This window comes from Pseudophryne corroboree, chromosome 1 (genome assembly GCF_028390025.1).
Source record: "Pseudophryne corroboree isolate aPseCor3 chromosome 1, aPseCor3.hap2, whole genome shotgun sequence".
Taxonomy (NCBI): domain Eukaryota; kingdom Metazoa; phylum Chordata; class Amphibia; order Anura; family Myobatrachidae; genus Pseudophryne; species Pseudophryne corroboree.
Window position 1 is genome coordinate 719771654 of NC_086444.1, and position 14966 is coordinate 719786619.

The 14966-nt window shown below is 46.7% G+C and overlaps 1 protein-coding gene across 17 annotated transcripts in view; it reads left to right on the forward strand.

The window, feature by feature from the left end:
- The window catches only part of UNC13A (unc-13 homolog A), a 425576-nt gene that overhangs the window by 92244 nt on the left and 318366 nt on the right, over positions 1 to 14966 (forward strand). For all 17 annotated transcript variants that reach the window (XM_063915631.1, XM_063915548.1, XM_063915566.1 and 14 more), the window contains 3 exons: positions 6223 to 6252; positions 9019 to 9118; positions 9202 to 9319. In XM_063915631.1, coding sequence (XP_063771701.1) covers positions 9114 to 9118; positions 9202 to 9319 — 123 coding nt within the window. In that variant the 5' untranslated portion in view covers positions 6223 to 6252; positions 9019 to 9113. The remainder of the gene's footprint in view (positions 1 to 6222; positions 6253 to 9018; positions 9119 to 9201; positions 9320 to 14966) is intronic.

Here is a 14966-nt window from a genome sequence, read left to right on the forward strand (position 1 = left end):
GTCCCCAAGGGACAGGAGATGTCTCTTCACGGAGATAAAACCGTTTCTTTTTTCAGCCCGGCAGATTGTCTTTGGTGGCGATTTTAACGCTATCACTAGGCCAAAAGACAGGGGGGGCACAAAGACAACCCTGGGTCATGATTCCAATTTTTTAGCTAGCATGACTAGGGAGGCTGGTCTGGTGGATGTGCACGTTCGCCATTTTCCAGACCTCACGGGTTACACCTTCTATTGTGGTAGTCGTAGGTCTAGGATAGATAGGTTTTTTGTTAAGGAGTCCGCGAAAACTTTGCCTCCTGAGGTGAAGCTAGTAGAGTTCTCCGATCACTGTATTCTGAGTTTTGCTTTGAATGCTTCGGAAACCCCTCAGAAAGGGCGGGGTCTATGGCGGCTGAATTCGGGGCTCCTGAAGGAGGAGATGGTGAGACAGTCCTTTAGAGATTTCTTTCAACTACAAGAGACTCTTTTGGAGGCAGATTGGAGTAGATCCGAGTGGTGGGAGGAGTGTAAAAAGCGTACTCGGGGTTTTTTACGTAGGCTGGTAGCCCGGAAAAACTTGAGAAAACAAAATGCCTACTATGACTTGCGAAGGAAACTTGATTTCTTGATCTCTGAGCGTGGAGATAGTGGGGAGATCTCTCGGGTGAAGGCTCGGTTGAGGGAATATCAATACAGTCGCATGGCTTCCTTGATTTTGGAGAAGGATTATGAAGCTTACCACTCACCTGATCCCTGTCAGAATTGTAGAAAATCGGTTGATCTGAAGGAGGTGCGGGGTTTGGTTGATTCTCGGGGTGTCCTTCGTGAGGATAGGGAGGGCATTCTGGGGGTCATCAGATCCTACTACTCCGATCTTTTGTCCGAGCAGCCACTCATCAGAGAAAGGATGGAAAGGTTTCTTAGGGAGACACCTGGGCTCGGGGGCCTTGATGCCTCTTTTGACTCTTTGGGAAATGATGTGACGGCGGAGGAGATCAGGAAGGCCATAGACGGTTTGTCTATGAAGAAATCTCCGGGCCCGGATGGCTTAACATCTGAATTTTTTAAGGCATTTTCGGACCTCTTGGTTCCTCATCTTGTGGAGGTTTTTAATGAGAGCCTGGCTGAGGGTTTGCTCCCTCCCTCCATGAGGTTGTCCGCCCTCATATTATTGTCCAAAGGTAAGGATCCATCTCGTGTTGAGAACTGGCGCCCCATCGCTCTTCTCAATACAGACAGGAAGATTTTGGCAAAGGTGCTCTTCAATAGGCTGATGGAATTTTCCGGGCTGTTGCTTTCTTCTTCTCAGCATGGTACCGTGAAAGGCCGTAGCACCTTTAGTGCTGTCCTTGGCGTCCGGGAGGCTGTGGAGCGATGTCGTGCTGAGAAGTGGGGAAAGTACTTGCTGGCATTAGATCAGTCTAAGGCTTTCGATAGAGTCAATCATGAGTACCTGTGGGCCTTGCTTGAAAGGTATGGACTTCCAGTGAGGGTGGTGGATTGGCTTCGCGTTATTTATAATCAGGCCGAGAGTTTCCCGCTTGTCAATGGTTGGTTAGGTCCTGCCTTCGCGGTTAACTCCGGTGTCCGTCAGGGTTGTCCCTTGAGCTCCCTTCTGTATGTGTTCGTAATCGACCCTTTCGTCAGGAGGGTTGAAAGTGGTGCACTCGAAGGGGTGCAATTGGGGCCGGAGTGTCTGCTGAAGGTGGTGGCCTATGCAGATGACGTCACGATTGTCGTGTCGTTTACGACTGAGGCACGTGATGTGGAACACCTTATCTGCGAGTACTCTGGGGCCTCGTGCTCCATGATAAACCAAGACAAATGTGAAGCTTTCTGGATGGGGGAGGAAGGTGAGGAGTTCAGCCTTCCAGACAGCCTTCCCCGGGCCAATTCGTCAATCAAAATCTTAGGGATTTGGTTTAGTCGTGGTGATTATACCACTCTAAATTGGGTGAGTAGGCTGGAAGCTGCCCGTAGAGTAGAGAGCTGGAGAAGATGGAAATTTTCTCTCAGGGAAAGGGTTGACCTGTGTAAGACTCACCTGATCCCGGTGTTTCTTTATGTCAGTTATGTGTGCTGTTTGCCTCAATCTTTGTGGTCCAGGATTTATTCTTTGTTCTTCCTGTTGTTGTGGGGGAACAGGATGAATCTCGTTAAGAGAGGCATCACCTACAGACCGAGGGCAGAGGGTGGACTTGGTATGGTCAGCCCTGTGGTGTTTTTCACATCCACTTTTGTAAAGTTACATCTTGGGAGTCTGTTTTTGGAGGCCCCCCCTCGGTGGGTAGAAGGCTTTAGGGTTTGGGTGCACCCCTTCCTCAGGTCATGGATAGATGGCGGTCAGGTGAGAAACCTCCGAGTTGATAAATGCGGATACCTCCCGATCTACGTCATCTTGTGCTTGAAGGTGACAAGGCTATGGGGAATTTTGATGAGTGAAGTCAAAGGCTTCTCTAGAAGGGAGTTGGAGAGGAGCATTTTGCGATCTCATTTTTATGCCCAGCCATCGCTAAGGGACTGCCCGGGCAATGTGTACTCAGCTGGGTTGAATCTGATTAATTCTCGGAGGATCCCACTGAAGTTCAGGGACATTGCCTGGCTTCTTTTTCAAGGGAAGCTTTATGTTAGGGGGAAGATCGGGTTTCGAGGTGCCAGTGATCGGGTTTGCCCACGTGAGCAGTGTCCTTGGGTGGTGGAGACTGTGGACCACTTCTTGCTCGAGTGTCCCTTTAATGTAAAAATTTACAAAGCCGTTTCAGCCGCTTTACGCCTTCTGTGCCTTTCGGGGCTTAGTTACCCTGAGTGGGCGTATGGGGCGTTCAAAAAGAGGTTTGGGAGGTTTGATTTAGTCACCATTTACTTAGTTAGTTTAGCGGTCAGGTACCACACTTGGAGTGCACGGTGTCTAGTTTCCCTTAGAAGGTTAGTCCTTCCCTGTACTGAGGTGGTTGGTACCATTCTTCACGAGGTAAAGAGGATGATGGATATGGATCGAGGGAGGATGGATGCCGTCAGTTGGTCCAGGCTTTGGCGCCATCTGAGACCCCGTTGAGTGGGTGGCTGAAGTCTTTCCTTCCTTTCATCCTTCTGGCTTTCTTTTCTTTCACCCCCTGTAGATTTTGTGTTATAGTTTTTTTATGTTATGGTTTTAACATACGACTAAAAGCTCACCTCACTTTCTCTATGTTTGGATTTTGTTGTGTGTTATGGCTTGATTTTGTACATATTGGTCTGTATATTGCTATTGATTGTCTATTTGACAAACTATTATTAATCTTGCCAGTGCTATGGACTTTTGAGTTTATTTGGAATTGCCTCTTCATACACTAATCTGATATATTATGCCATCGTAGTCGGACTAAAGACTTTGGACAATATTATTTAAGTATGGCTTTTGGCTGGTATCACCTTTGTTTATGTAAGTTATTTTTTTTTTCTCGTGTTTGTTGATTGCTTTGTTTTGTTGTTGCAATTTTTTCTAATAAAAACATAGCCACTCCTAGATGGGCCAGGTGTTTGTGTTGTCCACTTGTGGCGCTTAGCTTAGTCATCCAGCAACCCCGGTGCAATATTTTGGCCTAAAAACAATATTGTGAGGTGTGAGGTGTTCAGAATAGACTGGAAATGAGTGGAAATGATTGTTATTGAGGTTACTAATACCGTAGGAGCAAAATTGTCCCCAAATTCTGTGATTTTAGCTGTTTTTATGTTTCCCCCCCAAAAAATCATCCAGATCCAAAACCAAAACCAAAACATGAAAAGGGTGGTTTTGGCAAAACCTAGCCAAAACCAAAATACGAAAGTGGAATTAGAACCAAAACACAAAACACGAAAAGTGCCCGCCGCACATCTCTAAATACCACCTATGAGAATCCTTTTTTTTCCATATGTTCATTGATCTTTTTTTGTGGGGGAAGACCTCCTGTGCCGCAGCCAAAATGTATTCAACATTCATCATTGTGCTTAACTCAGGTACATATATGCAGATTATGACAGCAGCCATCCTATAACAGATTATTTTAGAAGTACTCTGTTAACCACCTAATTCAAGATACATTCACTGTGAACGCTTGGATGTCACACCAGTGCATAATCTGCAAAAGTACACAAGTGCATGCTGACACCTGTAGTGCTACAAGTGTTCACCATAAATTCTACCCCATTATGAAATAAATAATTGGCTTATCAGAATGCAAGTGTACCTTTTTGTGCTCTGATAGCCCAGATAACGCAAACCACATTTTTTTCTAGTGATTTGACCTGCAGTTTTGCAAACCAGAGCTTGATACATTGTATACTGTAGTTCCTTTCCATGTGTAAATATCGGGAACTGTCAAGGGCATAGCTACCATAGGTGCAGGGAGTGTAGCTGCTGTGGGGCCCAGAGCTGAGAGGGGCTCACCTTCCCTGTCAAAGTTACATGTGTTATATACATTTTTCACCATTGGGTAGTACGTAGGGGGCCTTTCAAACTTTTTCCTTGGGGCCTGCAATATATCTAGGTATGCCCCTGGGCCAGGGCCGGTTCCAGCCCTTGTGGCGCCACGGGCAAAAAATAGGGGCATGGCTTCCTACGGGGGCGTGGTCAGTTACGCCCCCATTTGTGCCCCCTGTAGAGTAGCGCCGCTGAAAGAAAAAATAAATAAATTAATTAATACTTACTTTCCCCGCTCCTGATTCCCGACCACTGCAGACCTCCGCCGGCGCCTCTCCTCTCCTCGGATCTATGGGAGAGACGTCATGACGTCTCTCCCATAGCACAACATGGACACTAGAGGTCAATTATGACCCCTAGCGTCTGTGCCAGTCCCACAAAGTTGTGCGGTGCGCGATGATGTCATCGCGCACCGCACAGCAAAGGTCCTCTCCACGCAGCGGGGGGCACAGTAGCGGATCTTGCCATGGTGCGGCGCCGGCGCCCTCCGGAAGGCGGCGCCCCGGGCAAAAGTCCTGCTTGCCCGTGGCAAGATCCGCTACTGCCCTGGGCCTGCTCATTGTAGTGTGGTATAAAATTAACTGTAGGGCATTTTAGTGTTATATAATATAAACCGGGGCACTGTAATGAAGCACAATATGAATGGGGAGCACTATATATCATAATGTGAATTGGGGGTATTGTACGGCATAATGTGTACTGGCAGCTCTGAAATGTGACATAGGGTGAACTTAAGCACTACTGCGTTTTATATAAGAAACTAGGGCACTACTATGTGGTATAACATTAAATAAGGCTCTACTATGGTTCAGAAAATTAACTACTGCTGTGGGAAATTGTCTCTCTAGAAGCATTGGGACGGGGGGGGGGGCTTCAAAATGTTGCTATGGGGCCCACAAAGTTCTACCTGCACCCTGGGAACTGTCACTCTGAAATAATGCAGTCTAATGTGCGGTTTTGCCTTTAGTACATCAAAAATGCTTAAAAAAACATGTTTTGTAACACTGTATTTTAGCAAATGTGGATGGTAGGAGCAATTACCAATGCAATAAGGTATTCCCCCTCTGGGGGCTTCTTTCTGAGCATGAGCACCCTTAGTTATTATACACAGATAACAAAGAGATTTCTTTTTGTGGGTCAAAATGATTTAAATGTGATACAAGAGGTGGAAGAGGTACATGCTTATTTGGAGTAATTACTCATCCTCAGAGGTGATGGAAACCAGATCATGGCCTGTTCTTTTAATCAGACACATTTTGCAGTGTCCAAGGCCATGTAATATTGCAAACCGCATTTCAGCCAAAAGTAATACAACACAGGAAAGTTATTAATATAAGACAAACGTAATATAAGCAGTATTCTAAAAGAAAAATGGAAAGTTGGAATAAATGAAAAGGTACTCCTTAAGTAGTATTAAATGGCACTTTCTAGTGGTGCACTTTCTACAATGTAGAGTTCCAGCTGGACCTGCAAATAGAAAAGGTCGCACAGGACACTTTAGCAGGGGGAGAAGACTACTGAAGGTTTTTCGTTTAAAAAAAAAATAATTACAATATTCTTTAGGCTTGTTTGGATCTTTTAACGTGTTAAACAATAATTCCAGATATATTTTGGACTTTTGTTATCTCCATTAGCAATTTACCAATAAAAGTATAAGATTATTAAGCATTATTAGTATAGAAATAAAAGAGAAACAATAACAGACATGCTAGATCCTAAGTTACGTAAATACAGTGTCACGATCATAAAATTATTGGGGTCATCCTCTGATTACACTTTTTTATATCTCTTTTCTCTTTTTACAGTGAAAAAGGCTAAATTTGATGGACCTCAAGGTAAGAAGAGAGTTTGTATGCGCATATTTCTATGTACATTAATATATCTGTGTGTGTGTGTTTATGTGTGTGTGCAAGTACAGATGTAGCCACGCTCATCGTGGCTTCACTGCGGCAATACATGCACACTGGGTGCACCTGCAGCTAGCTGCGGCAATTGCCGCTCAATACATTCTCAATGGGGCAAGGGCGTGATTAAGATGCACGCTAGGCATGCATGTGGTATGGGCCAACGAGGTGTATTCACACCTAGATGTAGCCACAATGAGCATGGCTACATCTGTATGTGTGGGTGTAACAGTTTGTTTTGTTCTGTGAACTAAAATAATATCAACTAAACTGTGATTTTCCAATGATGGTCAGATGTTAGTTTAAACAAATCATTGTAAGATATATTTAGAAGGGGTGCAGTTAAAATACCGGCTGTCGGGACCCAAGCATTCAGGAGACCGACGCCGGAATCCCGTCAGCCAGTGAAATACCACCGGATGGAATCCTGACCACCACAGGTTATTCCCACTCGGTTGGTCCACGTCACCAACCGAGTTGGAATATAACCTGTGGCGAGCGAAGCAAGCCACCGTGCCCAAAGCATGGTGAGTGCAGCGAGCCTGTGAGGGGTAGAGTGAGATATCAGAGAGACAGAGAGAGACAAGGGACTAATAGGGGATTGATAAGCGACACAGAGGAATGAAACCTGCAAGGCTGCATTATCTACTGTAGACAATAAAATAATCCCCATTTTCAGTTTGGGCCACAGGGTCACGAAAAGAGCCGGCCCTAACCAATATGATGCCCTAGGCAAGATTTTGGCTGGTGCCCCCTAGCACCGCCGCTAGTTGTGCAGGAGATGATGGCATGAGTCAGCTGGTAGCTCTGCTAATTTCGGGTGCCTTTTGTTTATAAAAATGCATCTTATTTGCATTACTATGTGGCTAGGATGCACATGCAGCTTCTGCTGATTAAAATGATATGCAGCATGCCTATATTCTGTGTGTGACTGCGGCTGTATCTGCATATGAAATGCTACATTACAGTGGTTTCCAGGACTACACTGCAACGTAGCATTTTGTATGCACATACAGCCGCAGTCACACACAGAATATAGGCATGCCGCATATCATTTTAATCAGCAGAAGCTGCTGGTGCCCCTAAGCATACCAAATGCCCTAGGCAATTGCCTAGTTTGCCTATGCCTAAGGCCGGCTCTGGTCACGATACTTACCAGCTTGCTCACTGCTTCCAGTCACACAGCATGAATGGCCTTCATAGAGTAGGAGTAGGTTCCGCAGCATGCTTTCACCACGCTGTTGTTGGGGGAGGAGCAACCAGTGAGGAAAGTAAGGGCTGTGCAGCTGTAACCATATATGCTGCACCGCACCGCTGCTGCTGCACAGCCCAATTAACTGAGGTCTCCAGCCCTTGCCTCCTGCGCCCTCTAAGTTCAGTGCCCTAAGTGTGGCTGCAGCGCTGTCACTACATGACAGTGAGTCACGGTGCTTTCACTGTCTGACAGCAGTCGCGGTGCTGTCAGACAGAGGCAGCGGCTACTAGTAAGGAGAGAGGGGTAAACAGGAAGTACCCCGGAACTCCAGCACAAAGGCATACTGCCCAGAGCGCGCCTGCACGACCCAGCATGTGAGTGAGCACCCACCGCGATTAGTGCTCCGTCATGGGTACGGGGTACAGCGTGTCTGAGTGGGAGCCGGGGAATGCACGCTGCAGTTCCCTGTGTGACGCTACCAGTGCCTGCTCCTCTGGGAGATTGTGAGATAAATAAAGAGCTAGAATAAAAATCGGTCAGTTGTTGCGATCCTTGATGCTTGCTGCACAGTTGTGACTTCGGACACATCGTGTAGCGCATACACACCAGTTGTGCATTTCAGATGCATGCATAGATGGCGGTGAAAAAGGGAGATATGTGCTTTTTCACAGATAGGTCTAACTCTGATTCACCTCCTTAGGGATATATTTACTAATGTGCGGGTTTATAGAAGTGAAAATGTTGCCCTTATCAACCAATCAGATTCTAGGTATTATCTTCTAGAAAGTACTAGATACGATAAGTATAATCTAGTTTGTTGCTATGGGCAACATCTATACTTCTACAAATCTGCATTTTAGTAAATATACCCCTAAGTGTCCAAATAACTTTTTATTTCATGGACTATAAATAAATTGCACACAACCCAATTGAAGATTCTTATGAATTTGATGATTTTTCAAACTAACTTTTTCAAGTAGATATTATATCGTCATTTCTGGCAAGCTTTTATGAAGCAATCTGTCTCCAATTTCTTTCTTTTAATTGTGCTATTTTGCAATTGCGGTAATCTTTTAACTCTTTCCTCATTTGACAAAAACTATTTCCAAGCAGATTTGATTTGTGCTATGTTTATCGGGTGTAGTAGTGTATGCCGGCGGCCGGGCTCCCGACCGCCGGCATACCGACAGCTGGGCGAGCGCCACACTATCTATTTTCCAACCGGGGGGGGTCGTGGACCCCCAAGAGGGAGAAAATGTGTCGGTATGCCATGTGTCAGGATTTCGGCGCCGGTATACTGTGCGCCGGGATCCCGACATACCGGCAAACTGAAGACCACCCATGTTTATCTTATAGTTTACGTATCATTGGACAAGCCTCATGTACCGTTTATTGAAAACAGGCTTTATGAGCCTCTATTGGCATAGACGAATATAAATTATGTCATAAATACAGATTTTAGAATGAATGAATAAACATGGTATTTGTCTGTTTCCTGACAGAGAAGTTTAATGCCTATGTAACCCTAAAAGTACAAAATGTGAAGAGCACAACCATTACAGTAAGGGGCAACCTGCCCTGCTGGGAGCAAGACTTTATGTTGTGAGTAAGAGGGAAGAAGTGGGTTGGTACTTACAAGAGCCGCAGACGTCGCTGTCATACTTTAAGGTTATTTTGTTTTGCAGTGAGATTAACAGATTGGACCTTGGACTCACAGTGGAAGTCTGGAATAAAGGATTGATTTGGGACACCATGGTGGGAACTGTATGGATCCCACTAAGAAACATCCGACAGTCTAATGAGGTAATGATCATGGTAGCATGGTAACAGATATAAATTGGTCACCATCAATAATGTACCTGATACCAGTTCCATAGACACATTTGACTTTGCAGGTTGTTTACAACAGAATGGTGCATTACACACACTTTTTTTTTACTATGCACACACTTAAAGTAGACCTTCTCTACCTTTATTCACTATGCATTTAAGTTGCCTGTCTGATCAAATTCTTTTACAACACTTTTGTCCTGCTATCAAATGCAAGCAAAATAATTTCTCTTCATTGGCAACAGCATGTTTCTCTGACGTCCTAGTGGATGCTGGGAACTCCGTAAGGACCATGGGGAATAGACGGGCTCCGCAGGAGACTGGGCACTCTAAAAGAAAGATTAGGTACTATCTGGTGTGCACTGGCTCCTCCCACTATGACCCTCCTCCAGACCTCAGTTAGATTTCTGTGCCCGGCCGAGCTGGATGCACACTAGGGGCTCTCCTGAGCTCCTAGAAAGAAAGTATATGTTAGGTTTTTTATTTTACAGTGAGACCTGCTGGCAACAGGCTCACTGCAACGAGGGACTAAGGGGAGAAGAAGCGAACCTACCTGCTTGCAGCTAGCTTGGGCTTCTTAGGCTACTGGACACCATTAGCTCCAGAGGGATCGACCGCAGGACCCGTCCTTGGTGTTCGTTCCCGGAGCCGCGCCGCCGTCCCCCTTACAGAGCCAGAAGCATGAAGATGGTCCGGAAAATCGGCGGCAGAAGACTTAAGTCTTCACCAAGGTAGCGCACAGCACTGCAGCTGTGCGCCATTGCTCCTCATACACACTTCACACTCCGGTCACTGAGGGTGCAGGGCGCTGGGGGGGGGGGGGGGGGGCGCCCTGAGCAGCAATAAAAACACCTTGGCTGGCAAAATAATCACAATATATAGCCCCAGAGGCTATATATGTGGTAATTACCCCTGCCAGAATCCATAAAAAAGCGGGAGAAAAGTCAGCCGAAAAAGGGACGGAGCCATCTCCCTCAGCACACTGGTGCCATTTTCTCTTCACAGTGCAGCTGGAAGACAGCTCCCCAGGCTCTCCCCTGTAGTTTGCAGGCTCAAAGGGTTAAAAAGAGAGGGGGGGCACTAAATTTAGGCGCAATATTGTATATACAAGCAGCTATTGGGAAAAATTCACTCAATATAGTGTTAATCCCTAAATTATATAGCGCTCTGGTGTGTGCTGGCATAGTCTCTCTCTGTCTCCCCAAAGGGCTGTGTGGGGTCCTGTCCTCAGTCAGAGCATTCCCTGTGTGTGTGCGGTGTGTCGGTACGGCTGTGTCGACACGTTAAATGAGGAGGCTTATGTGATGGCAGAGCAGATGCCGATAAATGTGATGTCGCCCCCTGTGGGGCCGACACCAGAGTGGATGGATAGGTGGAAGGTATTAACCGACAGTGTCAACTCCTTACATAAAAGGCTGGATGACGTAACAGCTGTGGGACAGCCGGCTTCTCAGCCCGCGCCTGCCCAGGCGTCTCAAAGGCCATCAGGGGCTCAAAAACGCCCGCTCCCTCAGATGGCAGACACAGATGTCGACACGGAGTCTGACTCCAGTGTCGACGAGGTTGAGACATATACACAATCCACTAGGAACATCCGTTACATGATCCCAGCAATAAAAAATGTGTTACACATTTCTGACATTAACCCAAGTACCACTAAAAAAGGGTTTTATGTTTGGGGAGAAAAAGCAGGCAGTGTTTTGTTCCCCCATCAAATGAGTGAATGAAGTGTGAAAAAGCGTGGGTTCCCCCGATAAGAAACTGGTAATTTCTAAAAAGTTACTGATGGCGTACCCTTTCCCGCCAGAGGATAAGTTACGCTGGGAGATATCCCCTAGGGTGGATAAGGCGCTCACACGTTTGTCAAAAAAGGTGGCACTGCCGTCTTAGGATACTGCCACTTTGAAGGTACCTGCTGATAAATAGCAGGAGGCTATCCTGAAGTCTGTATTTACACACTCAGGTACTAGACTGAGACCTGCAGATAGTGCTGCTGCAGCGTGGTCTGTAACCCTGTCAAACAGGGATACTATTTTGCGAACATAAGACGTCGTCTTATATATGAGGGATGCACAGAGGGATATTTTGCCGGCTGGCATCCAGAATTAATGCAATGTCCATTCTGTCAGGAGGGTATTAGAGACCCGACACTGGACAGGTGATGCTGACTTTAAAAGGCACATAGAGCCTTATAAGGGTGAGGAATTGTTTGGGGATGGTCTCTGGGACCTCGTATCCACAGCAACAGCTGGGAAGAAATTTTTTTACCTCAGGTTTCCTCACAGCCTAAGAAAGCACTGTATTATCGGTACAGTCCTTTCGGCTTCAGAAAAGCAAGCGGGTCAAAGGCGCTTCCTTTCTGCACAGAGACGAGGGAAGAGGGAAAAAGCTGCACCAGTCAGCCAGTTCCCAGAATCAAAATTCTTCCCCCGCTTCCTCTGAGTCCACCGCATGACGCGGGGGCTCCACAGGCGTTGCCAGGTACGGTGGGGGGCCGCCTCAAAAATTTCAGCGATCAGTGGGCTCGCTCACAGGTGGATCCCTGGATCCTTCAAGTAGTATCTCAGGGGTACAAGCTGGAATTCGAGGCGTCTCCCCCCCACAGTTTCCTCAAATCTGCCTTGCCGACAACTCCCTCAGGCAGGGAGGCTGTGCTAGAGGCAATTCACAAGCTGTATTCCCAGCAGGTGATAGTCAAGGTGCCCCTACTTCAACAAGGACGGGGTTACTATTCCACACTGTTTGTGGTACCGAAACCGGACGGTTCGGTGAGACCCATTTTAAATTTGAAATCCTTGAACACATACATAAAAAAAATTCAAGTTCAAGATGGAATCGCTCAGGGCGGTTATTGCAAGCCTGGAGGAGGGGGATTACATGGTATCCCTGGACATCAAGGATGCTTACCTACATGTCCCCATTTACTGCCGTTTGGACTGTCCACGGCACCGAGGGTCTTTACCAAGGTAATGGCAGAAATGATGATACTCCTTCGAAAAAAGGGAGTTTTAATTATCCCGTACTTGGACGATCTCCTTATAAAGGCGAGGTCCAAGGAGCAGTTGTTGGTCGGAGTAGCACTATCTCGGGAAGTGCTACAACAGCACGGACGGATTCTATACATTCCAAAGTCACAGCTGGTTCCTACCACACGCCTACTGTTCCTGGGGATGGTTCTGGACACAGAACAGAAAAAAGTGTTTCTCCCGCAGGAGAAAGCCAAGGAGCTGTCATCTCTAGTCAGAGACCTCCTGAAACCAAAACAGGTATCGGTGCATCACTGCACACGAGTCCTGGGAAAAATGGTAGCTTCTTACGAAGCAAAATTCCATTCGGCAGGTTCCATGCAAGAACCTTTTAGTGGGACCTCTTGGACAAGTGGTCGGGATCGCATCTTCAGATGCATCGGCTGATAACCCTGTCTCCAAGGACCAGGGTATCTCTACTGTGGTGGTTGCAGAGTGCTCATCTTCAAGAGGGACGCAGATTCGGCATACAGGACTGGGTCCTAGTAACCACGGATGCCAGCCTTCGAGGCTGGGGGGCAGTCACACAGGGAAGAAATTTCCAAGGACTTTGGTCAAGTCAGGAGTCGTCCCTACACATAAATATTCTGGAACTGAGGGCCATTTACAATGCCCTAAGTCTGGCAAGGCCTCTGCTTCAAAACCAGCCGGTACTGATCCAATCAGACAACATCACGGCAGTCGCCCATGTAAACCGACAGGGCGGCACAAGAAGCAGGATGGCGATGGCAGAAGCCACAAGGATTCTCCGATGGGCGGAAAATCATGTCTTAGCACTGTCATCAGTGTTCATTCCGGGAGTGGACAACTGGGAAGCAGACTTCCTCAGCAGACACGACCTACACCCGGGAGAGTGGGGACTTCATCCAGAAGTCTTCCAACTGTTGGTAAACCGTTGGGAAAGGCCGCAGGTGGACATGATGGCGTACCGCCTAAACAAAAAACTAGATATTGCGCCAGGTCAAGGGACCCTCAGGCAATAGCTGTGGACGCTCTAGTGACACCGTGGGTGTAGGAAAAAAAAAACAAAAAAAACTGTGTTCCCTAATGCACACCGAGTGAATAATATTACTATATAATAATAGTCAGATAATACGGAGATCTTAGTTGCGTATATCTGCAGATATAGGGTTAAGCCCCCAGGCCGATCGACAAGGCTTCTCCGTCACTGGGGGTCCCTAATACTAGGTATGGGCCTGGGGTGCAGGACCCCACAATGTCGGCACAGGTCGGCCACCCCAGGTCAGCACACAGGTGAAAATTAATAGGGGTTAATAAGAAGCACAGAAGTGCTATGTAAGTGGTGTGATTAAAAAATATATACAAAGTGATAGGAAAAATAATAAATGTTAATAAAGTGTTAGGGTGTGCCGACCAGGTCGGCACACCCTAACACTTTATTAACATTTATTATTTTTCCTATCACTTTGTATATATTTTTTAATCACACCACTTACATAGCACTTCTGTGCTTCTTATTAACCCCTATTAATTTTCACCTGTGTGCTGACCTGGGGTGGCCGACCTGTGCCGACATTGTGGGGTCCTGCACCCCAGGCCCATACCTAGTATTAGGGACCCCCAGTGACGGAGAAGCCTTGTCGATCGGCCTGGGGGCTTAACCCTATATCTGCAGATATACGCAACTAAGATCTCCGTATTATCTGACTATTATTATATAGTAATATTATTCACTCGGTGTGCATTAGGGAACACAGTTTTTTTTCCTACACAGAATTACCCCTCCCCTTTTAGCACCTGAGTGACATTACAATCTGATTGAGCAGCTTCCCACCTTGTGTATTGGACACCGTGGGTGTACCAGTCGGTTTATGTATTCCCTCCTCTGCCTCTCATACCAAAGGTACTGAGAATAATAAGAAAACGAGGAGTAAGAACGATACTCGTGGTTCCGGATGGGCCATGAAGAGCTTGGTACCCAGAACTTCAAGAAATGATATCAGAGGACCCATGGCCTCTACCGCTCAGACAGGATCTGCTACAGCAGGGGCCCTGTCTGTTCCAAGACTTACCGCGGCTGCGTTTGACGGCATGGCGGTTGAATTCCGGATCCTAAAGGAAAAGGGCATTCCGGAGGAAGTCATTCCTACGCTGATAAAAGCCAGGAAAGAAGTAACCGCAAACCATATGTTGCGTGGTGTGAGGCCAGGAAGGCCCCAACAAAGGAATTTTAGCTGGGTCGTTTTCTGCACTTCCTACAGTCAGGAGTGACTATGGGCCTAAACTTGGGTTCCATTAAGGTCCAGATTTCGGCTCTGTCGATTTTCTTCCAGAAAGAACTGGCTTCACTGCCTGGAGTTCAGACATTTGTAAAGGGAGTGCTACATATTCAGCCCCCTTTTGTGCCTCCTGTGGCACCTTGGGATCTCAACGTGGTGTTGAGTTTCTTAAAATCACATTGGTTTGAGCCACTTAAAACTGTGGATTTGAAATATCTCACGTGGAAAGTGGTCATGTTATTGGCCTTGGCTTCGGCCAGGCGTGTGTCAGAATTGGCGGCTTTGTCATGTAAAAGCCCTTATCTGATTTTCCATATGGATAGGGCAGAATTGAGGACTCGTCCCCAGTTTCTC